Source organism: Phanerochaete carnosa, assembly GCF_000300595.1.
Source record: "Phanerochaete carnosa HHB-10118-sp unplaced genomic scaffold PHACAscaffold_58, whole genome shotgun sequence".
Lineage (NCBI taxonomy): Eukaryota > Fungi > Basidiomycota > Agaricomycetes > Polyporales > Phanerochaetaceae > Phanerochaete > Phanerochaete carnosa.
This window is the reverse complement of record NW_006767685.1, coordinates 278-9,917: the sequence shown is the minus strand read 5'-3', so window position 1 is coordinate 9,917 and position 9,640 is coordinate 278. Positions and strand designations below refer to the sequence as shown.

Genomic DNA, 9,640 nt, shown 5'->3' with positions numbered 1-9,640 from the left:
GGTTTCTTAAGAGTTAAGTTACGGCGCCCACCATATGAAGTGACCTGCACACCTTCTTCACTACATTTTTTGCCTTTCTCTATATGCAGATTGTAGGTGAGTAACTGGTTGTGAACGGGGCAGCTCACGCTTCACCTTTAGTATTTTGCCGTTTCGCTTCCTCTGGAGCAATCAGGACTTGAGTTAGTGTTCAAGTCCGAGGCCAAGCTGCTGTATCTTTCTCTTGTCTCGCTGCTTCTTCATTTGGAGGCACAATATTTAGGACACAACAAAAGATGCAAGCTGTGTTCTCATCACTGATCTTCTTCAATTGTGCTTGCAGAACTTGAGCCTTATTTTTGTCACGAGCATCCAGATAATTCTGCAGGTCTCACATGTCGCGCTTCATCGCATTACTCACCGCAGTATCAGGGATCAGGTACTTCTCCATTTTTAAGAGCAGCAGGCAAAGTGTATCACGGGTGCAAGTCTCGAACAACTCTAACACGCTGCGAGCACGCTTCACCAAATGATCATGTTGCGCTGTCATTTTCTCTGCCAAATGATGCCTGCGACACTAATGAGAGCGGCTCAACTTGCTCTCGGCCTTCTCACTCCTACCATGGCTCGACTCGTGGGAGGTGACAGATAGCAAAGCCAGATAGTGTCTCTTGCACAGGGGATAGCAGCCTGTTAGCTCTTGGTCATCCTCAGAGATATCGTGCATTGTCTGTCTCGGGTCTTGTGGGCCTGCAGTCTGGGTCTGTGTTGAAGCTGGTGACGTTGTGGCAAGAATACTGGCAGGCCACAGAAAGTCTTCTTTGTCGCAGCCACAGTTTATCCAAGATCTCCTGGCGGCGTAGTTTAGGGCACCGCACAATTTCTCGAGCATCCCCTAGGTACGTAAGAGCGTCCATCCACTCTTGTCCACACGTAACATATTAAAGATCCACTCATTTGCGGCCTACACGAACAGGTTAAACCATCGCAAGTCGTTGATAAGAGGGAAGTTGGTCACCAGATACGTGCGAGATTGCCTATGGATGAGCTCCTGGTTCAGCCCCGGCACATGAAGCATAACTCACTTATCAGTAGGAATATAGAGTTCGAAAAGAACGCTGTATAGGTCAATGCAGATGTTGTCAAACAGGCGGCGATAGGTAAGGAAAGGATAGAGAATATGGATGAGGATGTCCAGTTTTGTCGAGGACAAATACTGCGCCATCTTGCTGCTCTTGTCTGCGAAGCTGGCGAGCCAGTTGAGATTGCGGAATGATCCCCCGTTCCGCCACTAGAATTCCATTGTGTACTCGAGAACATTGATGACCTGCTGCCAGAACATGTCCACCTCTGCAGCAGGAAGCTTGTGCGTCCATGCGGTGTCTGCCAGTGTCAGCGAAACGAGCCTATCAAAGATGTGGAAGTCTTCCATTCAGATAGTGCACCTATTCAGGAGATACTGAAGTGTTGCACGTGCTCACAACAGTGTGAGCCCATCAATGTTCCACGATGAATCTACAGCAAAGGTCTGTTAGAGGCAAAACTACAAAGGATTTCTTTTGCCATGTACAGATAGCTTGGCCAAGTATCATGGTCCCACTTTCTGCAAAGTCATGGAAAGTGTAGCGAGACATCAGATCAACCAGACTCGATTGTAACTTGGGCTACACACTGTTGAAGTGGTTCTTGAGTGGATGGAGGATGATGAGGTTGTACGTCTCAACCAGGATCTTGAAACAGTCGACCATGAAGCTCTCCCATGCAGATATGCCAACATATTTGTCGGTGAGAAGGACGCAGCGGAAAGTTGAGAGCATCTCTGCCATGCTGCGGTGCAAGAACCTGAGAAGCCTGTATCACAACTTCTATACTCACCTTACTGATAGACTTGAAGGGTAGGACTTGAAGTCGAGGGGTGTAAGTAGAGAGAGATGCAGATACTAAGAATCAACGAAGTTGTTGAGTCTGAGGTCTTAAGCCTCAGACGACGCTCCTTATATACAAGTAATCTAAGACCCCTGACACTACGTAGGACCTATGGTACTCTACATTACTAAGTGCTCATGTGACTACTCGTGACTCGTTACTAATACACTACCAATATGTTTCGTAATACGAGGGATAATGACCGTTGGAGTATCTCCATTAGGCTAAGCTATCCACCAGGTGACATCACTCATGATGTCATGACATGTGACTAGTCTAGAACGAGTTCTGGACTTGTGGTTATCTTATCTACTGATCCCATCATATCTATATGATGATCTAGGTCTCGTGATATGCATGTGACCGTGTAGGTCACGTGATCGTGTTTAGCGCGATAATGAGCGCTAAGAATATAATAGGCGCTTGTATGGGGCGAATTTGTGACAGTACCCCCGCCTTAAGACTCGAGCTCCGTGGAGAGGAGTTATTTGCCCGTTGAACCAAATCCTTTGTTTCCTCTAGTGGTTTCATCAATAAAACCCACTACTTCAATATCGACCTGGGCTATCCGTTCGACTATTAACTGTGCAACACGGTCGTTTGATTTTACTTCAAAGGCGATGTCGCTGTTGTTTACGAGTAAAACTCGTATCTCGCCAGTGTAGTCTCTATCAATAACGCCCGCTGCTATGTCTAGTCCTTTAACTGAAAGGCCACTTCGTGGTGCGATACGTCCATATGTGCCTACTGGTAGTTGTAATTGTATTCCAGTTGGTATGAGTTGACGTTGACGTGGTTGTATTGTGGCATTGTTCAGGGCATACAGGTCTAAGCCTGCAGCTTCTTCTGAACCTCGAGTTGGCAATTTTGCCCCTGGTTGTAGTTTGACAAGCAGAGTGGAGTCTCTTTGATAGACTGCCACTTCCTGAATAGACAGCGTGTCCATTATTCGTGCTTCATACGGGTCGTTCCAATAGGAACTGACTATTCGTTTCGCATGTTTCAGGTGTTCTGCTGGTTCCCATGTGGCGTCTTGTTCACTTTCACCCTTCCATTTCACCAAAAAGTACGTTTTACGATTACGAACACGATGTTGGAGTATTTTCTCAACTTCAAATTCTTCGTGACCGCCTTTTATTATTGGTGCTGGAGCCGATTTCTTTTGTCCTGGCATGGGTTCAGTGTAGGTGACTAGTTTGCTTGCGTGGAAAACCGGATGAATTGCCCTGTATTGACTAGGCATTTTCAATTTAAACGTCACAGGCGTAATCTGTTCTATAATTTCGAACGGTCCCGCATAGCGTGGAGTTAACGCGCGTTGTGTAGTCCGGTAATCTCGCATGTCAAGCATAGCTTTATCGCCGACTTTAAATGGTACGACTTGTTTTTGTAGGTCGTAATACCACTTCATTCGTTTAGCAGCTAATTAAAGCGCAGCTTTGGCTTGCTCTTGCGCCTCATGTCTTTTCTGCAATATGTCATTCAGGTCTTCGTTTCCTGAATCTTTGACCAGTGTAGGTCCCATCCTTGGGTGTCGTCCATACTCTAAATAGAAGGGCGAATGTTTCGTTCCTTCGTGAGCTAGGTTGTTATATGCGAACTCTGCTGTGCTTAGCAACTGTGACCAGTTGTCTAAGTTGAAATCCACATAACATCTCAGATATTGTTCCAGAGATTGATTTACTCTTTCGGTTTGACCATCTGTTTGAGGGTGATACGCAGTAAACATTGATGATTTAATTCCAAGTCTTTTGCACCATTCACGGAAAAGTTCCGCGGCAAATTGAGTTCCTCTATCAGATATGATTTGCAGAGGTAGACCGTGTAACGGGTAAACCCTGTCATATAAGACTTCTGCTAAATCCTTTGCTGAAAACTCATTCGTGATTGCATAAAAGTGTGCTCTCTTGGTTAATCTGTCTACTACAACGCATATCGCATTGTAACCTTCAGACTCTGGTAACTGAGTGATAAGATCGACTGTGATTATTTCCCAAGGTCCCGCTGGTATGGGGTTTGGTTGTAATGGACCGAATGGTTGTTGTGGACGGTTCTTCATTTGTTGACATGTCTCACAACCTGACACATAATTTTTACAGAATATAGACATGCTTGGCCACCAATAGTTTCGTGACACAAGTTCGTATGTCTTCCATCAACCAGGATGTCCTGCCGATATATGATCGTGATGCATTTGGACTATTTGTCTTCTTAGACTTTCGTCTTTAGACTTTGGGATGTAGATTTTTCCTCGATGAAGGAGTAGTCCATTTTCGAAATTCCAATCTTGCAATTCTTTACCGAACTCTCTTGGTCCAGATTTCAGTAATTGCTTATAGTCTTTCGTCATTTCGTCGTCTAACAGTGCTTCCTTGACCTTCCTAAGTATAGAATCATCGTCTATTAGGCCAGCATGAAGGTAATCTAGTGCACAAATCTGCATGAAGTTGGCGAAAACTTCTGGCTTAAGCAGAATTTTGTCCTCATTATCTAGATTTACCCCCTCCTCATGATCTGGTCTCCTGGACAGAGGGTCTTCGGCCTGCATTGTTTTGCCTGGTTTATGTTGTAGCTTATAGTTAAATCGCGTGAGATATAGAGCCCATCACGCTTGCCGTCTTGTCAACTTTTGGGCGGTACGGAAGTATTGCAGATTTGCATGATCCGTTCAAACTTCGAATTGTTCCGGATGTCCTTCTAAATAGTGTCGATATTCCTCTAATGCCCTTATTATGGCTAATAGTTCTTTGTCGTAAATCTCATAGTTCCTTTCGTGAACACTGAGTGACTTAGAGTGGAATGCGACTGGATGCCAGAGTTTGTCTTCAGGGTCTAGTTGAGATAAAACTGACCCGATAGTGAAGTCGCTAGCATCGGTAGATAATTTGAAAGGATTTTTGTCATCCGGAATTCTTAGAATTGGAGCTGAAGTAAACGCTTGTTTCAATGTTTGAAAAGCTGTTTCTTGTGCTTCACTCCAAACCCATGGTTGATCTTTCTTGGTAAGTTCCGTAAGCGGCTTGCTAATTTTCGCAAAGTCTTTGATAAACCTGCGATAAAAGTTTGCAAAACCTAGGAAAGCCTGTACTTGTTTGACTTTCTTTGGTTGTGGCCACTCGAGAACTCCAGATACTTTTTTAGGGTCCATCTTTACTGACTTGTGAGATATGATCATTCCAAGATAATCAATGGATTCGCGTTCAAAGAAGCATTTCTCTGCTTTAGCGAACAGATCATTCTCTTGTAGTCGTCGCAACACTTCTCGTACGAGACGTCGATGTTTGTCTTTATCATTCCCAAATATGAAAATGTTGTCGAGATATACCATGACTTTTCCTTGACGAATCAAATCGCCTAAGATATTATTCATCATGGATTGGAAAGTTGCTGGTGCATTGGAAAATCCGAAGTACATTACTGTGGCCTCAAAGAGTCCATGCTTTGTAATGAACGCTGTCTTCCATTCGTCTCCTTTCTTTATTCGCACGTTATTATAACCCCATCTTAAGTCAATCTTCGTAAATATCGAAGCATTACTCAAGGCATCTATTAGGTCTGATATACGTGGAATAGGATAACGATTTCTGACTGTGACTGCATTCAGATTTTGGTAATCCATTACTGGTCGCAACGATCCATCGTGTTTCTTTACAAAGAAGAAAGGTGCTGCAATAGGACTTTTTGATGGTACTATGTATCCTTTACGGAGTTCCTCTTGGATCCAAACATCCAAAGAGCTTTGCTCGTTGACGGACAAGGGATAGATTTTAGCCGGTTTAGGAAGGGGAGCATCCTTCACTAAATCAATTGCATGATCGTATTCTTTACGTTCCGGCATGCGCTCTGATTTGACCTTACTGAAGACGGCATCATAATCGTGTACCCAGTCTGGAACTTTAGATTTCCAGTCCTTTGTGTCTTCGTCGTCCAAATCTTCTTCAGATTCTCCGACAAATGGTTTGTCTAGGAGATTCGCAATAACTTCTGCTTGTGAACAGTCAACTGGTGATTCTAAATCAACCCAGTTTATATGTGGTACGTCCGTGTCTGCAGCTCCTAAAATGTCCAGGTCTGCTTCCCACGGTAGTTCCGGTGTAGACTCGCTTATGTCGAGTTCGCGATCTCTTTGTTTTACTCTCTTGTTGGTACAAGTTTCAGGGCATCTGATGAACTTCCATTGTCCTCTTTCCCAATCTATATCGGGATTATGAGCGACAAGATACGTGTAACCTATAATCACTTCTTTATCGCCGAGGTCAGTGACGTAAAAGTAGTGAGTGGTTCCATGGTCTCCTACAACCATGTAGGCTTTAACATAATGTGTTATTTGCCCATTCGTATTAGGAGTTCCGTCCGCATTTATTACTTTAAATGGGATTGCCAGCTTATATAAGACCAGATGATTGGTTTCAACAAAACGTTTGTCGATGAAATTTGTTGTGGCCCCTGAATCTACTAGAGCATTGGTCTGCGTCTTTTTGCCGTATACCCACAGTGCAATAGGAATTTTAAATGACCTTTTCTTGTTTTGAGCAGTATTAAATACACAAGAATCCTTTGCTACTGTACAAGCCTCTTGGGCTGGTTCGACATGGGTATCATTATCCTCTAACTCTAGAGCGCAGACTTCTAGAGCGCGTTTGGAAAATCCTCGTTGTTTTCGTAATATGACTGCCAGGGTTTTTTACTGGCGCCTAACCTTGCCTTGGTTTCATCGTCCAAGGTGACCTTCGATGTCGAAGCGACAGGTTCTTCGATTTCAACGATACTCGCAGTAGTTGTCAGTTCGGTTGATGGAGGTTCATCCACTGACAACTGATTGAGGTCCGTCATAAGTTGCATCATGCGAACTTGCATTTGACGGTATCGGTCTTGGTTATGTCCCCACCCTTGATTGGCTTGTCTATTACTCGCAGGCTGTGTACTCGGCTTTGGTGCCGTAGTCCCTGTAGTCTGCTGTGATCCTGTTTTTGCCGTGCGTTTTGGCGCTTTTTCTGGGTTTTTAAGCCAACAATCCGCAGTATTGTGTGTTTTTGCCTTAGTTTTATTATCTTTGGCACAATGTTAACAGTATTTTTTAACTGTCTGCTGCAAATTTGCCTGTTGTTTGGCTTTTCCTTTAGCACGTTCGGTGGTATCCACCTCCATGGCATTAGGATCCGAGGTTTTCTTGCCTCCAAACACTGACTCTTTAATTTTATCTGCATGCAAAGCACGCCAGATATTAGCCATATGTTGGATATATTCGTCCCAAGTTGTTGGCAAGTTGTTATTGAGACGTCTTTCAATGGTAGCCTGCACTAATTCTTTGGGAAGTATCGCTTCGATCTTCTCAATGTGTAGGCTATCTTGATAATCCACTAGTCTAGCTAGTGTCTTATATTGTTCCGCAAACTTGAGGAAGTCACTCTTGATGAGTGAAGTGTTCTTCCACATTGCGTCTATTTCATCCCTTGTGCCAGCCTTTCGATCCTTTTGTCCGTAAATATTCGAGATATTTGTGACAAAATTTGCCCAAGTGCCTAGCCCTTTGTCTTCACGCATATTTTGGAAATAGTCGGCCAAGTAGTCCGATGCCGGAGCTCAGACTCTTGCTAAGGCCATCAATATCCTTTGATGATCCGTGACGACACCATTGGCTGCAGTGTACAGCGCAATTTGATCCAACCACTGATCCGACGTGATTTTACTCTCCGTTCCTTGGAAAAGTGGTGGTTCGGGCATTTTGACATTTCTCGTATTATTTCCGGTACTTTGTGGCAAATCCTTCAACTGTCTTTCTAGTGCTTGTATACACACAAGATAGTCCATGTTTTGTTTTGCTAAGGTATCGATAACCGTATTTATTCGATTAACGGTATCTACTGCCATAATGTTTTCATCTTTAAAGCTGGTAAACTCGTTGTGCATGTTAGACAAAGTTTGATCTAACTGCATTCCTTCGTAGTTTACATATTGTACTACCGAGTTTAGGGTGGAGCGCATAGTGTTTTGCGCTTGTGTGAACATGTAGTCGGCTAAGTTCCTTAGAACTCTGAAGCCGTCGCCTGTGCCTAACGTAGTGGTGGCCAGGTTTACGTCATTTTGAACTAAAGCCCTTTGGAATTCGATTTCGTTTCCTGGGGTCATTGCCGATGGCAAGGACGGAATCCAGTGTCGTACTTCAGGTACATGGGCAGTCCGAGACGGTGCGCGAGAAGGTGCGCGAGACTGGATTGGAGTCAGGGTGTTGTGGAGAGACATTCTGGTTTATTTATTAGATACCAGTTTAAGTTTTCAAAACTCAAGATAAACTCTCGATGTTGTTTGTGTGCAAAGAACATTCGTCGTAATATTTTAACAAAGGAAAAAACTATTTATACACCATTGTACCAGACAAAATCATCTGCCTCTTTACTGTAAGCTTTGAATCGCACCGGTATGGTGTAGTTCCCGTCTAACAGTGCTTTACAAATGTCATAAAAGTCTGTGCCTTCTGTGTGTACCTTTTTCAACCGCCTGCAAAGCCCGCTGATCCGCCTCCACTCCGTATTGCCCCATTCGACGATGTCGAGCTCTTTGTCTTCGACGACCTCCTTGATGTAGCTAAGCCCGTCTAAGAGCTTCAGCAATTCATGCACCTGCTCGACAGCAAGTGACCCTTTCCCAGCCTTAGTGAGCTCCTCCGCATCAACCAAATGGTCGTGCGTTGCGAAGAACCGCTTATTTACGGCGACGAGAGTGGGGAGGAGTTCCTCGCAACGGCGAAGGATCCCCTTCTTCATGAATTTGAGCTATGTTAGGCTCGCTGAAGTCTCTTCAATCTCTTTAATCCATAGGAGGAAATTTTCCCCCTCGGACGCGAAGAGATCCGGGCATGAGCATACTAGGTCATCATAGGCTCGATGCGTACCAATTTTCTTGGCTTCCGTGCGTCGTTGTTTGAGTAGATCGTCAGCAGCTTGCTGACGTCGTTGGGCTTCTTCCTTCGCCTCGTCGAGTAACTCGAGGCGACGTTCGAGTGCGAGCGGCTTGTGGGCGATGGGCTTGTTGGCGTACGGTTGGTACCGTTTTGCAGGTTTTCCGATGTTTTTGAATTTACGTTCATTTTTGGGAGAAAGTTGAATACGTTCCAAAAGAGGAACGCCCGAAGACTCGTTCTTTGCGACGACGAAGTTCTTGCTGGTGTACTTGGGCATACTAGAAGAACCCCAAGTTAATCAAAACCATCGTCTTGGCAGCCCTCTGCCTATTCCCTTTGGGAACAGCTTTAGGACTCACCTGAGGTGGTGGACAAGGTTTCTTGTGATTACTTCTTTTGGCAGAGTGCCTGGGTTCTCTATAATCTGAGGGTTTCCCCGGAAAGATGCCGTAAGTATCATACCAGAACTGCGCATTGGGTGACAACATCCTTATAGAGGTGAAAGGATCAGCACTTCTTTCGACTTAAGTGCTGAGTGAGTAAAAAGAGGGACATGAGTCTGATCTCTTTGTGTCGACGTCAGGGTAGTTTCTCTTACTACCGCTGGTGTAGCCGCTGGTGTGCAGCATGGAATCTCTCTACGGTTCCACCCGTAGAGCAAAGAGAAAACCTTCCTTTAGAAGGTTCTTTGGTCCAGAACACGAAAAGTGTCCACATGACTTTCCCTGTCCACATGTCCAAAGACAAGTACTGGATGAGCGACGTTTATTCGGAGGTGTTAGGCCCGCGTCCTCAGTCACATGTTTCCACGCGTGAGCGTTTCAACACTGCCGC

At 44.7% G+C, this 9,640-nt stretch overlaps 2 protein-coding genes across 2 annotated transcripts; both read right to left on the bottom strand.

The window, feature by feature from the left end:
- Positions 1-943: 943 nt before the first annotated feature.
- On the bottom strand, positions 944-1,805 carry PHACADRAFT_201948 (uncharacterized protein; the record flags this gene model as incomplete). The annotated part of the gene is made up of 6 exons (XM_007402219.1): positions 944-1,016; positions 1,065-1,226; positions 1,290-1,385; positions 1,461-1,494; positions 1,550-1,582; positions 1,652-1,805. 6 exons carry the CDS (start codon positions 1,803-1,805, stop codon positions 944-946), a joined length of 552 nt encoding a protein of 183 aa, XP_007402281.1.
- Positions 1,806-8,261: 6,456 nt separating this feature from the next.
- Positions 8,262-9,083, bottom strand: PHACADRAFT_201947 (uncharacterized protein; the record flags this gene model as incomplete). Its single annotated transcript, XM_007402218.1, has 2 exons — positions 8,262-8,663; positions 8,772-9,083. 2 exons carry the CDS (start codon positions 9,081-9,083, stop codon positions 8,262-8,264), a joined length of 714 nt encoding a protein of 237 aa, XP_007402280.1.
- Between the last annotated feature and the right edge of the window lie 557 nt (positions 9,084-9,640).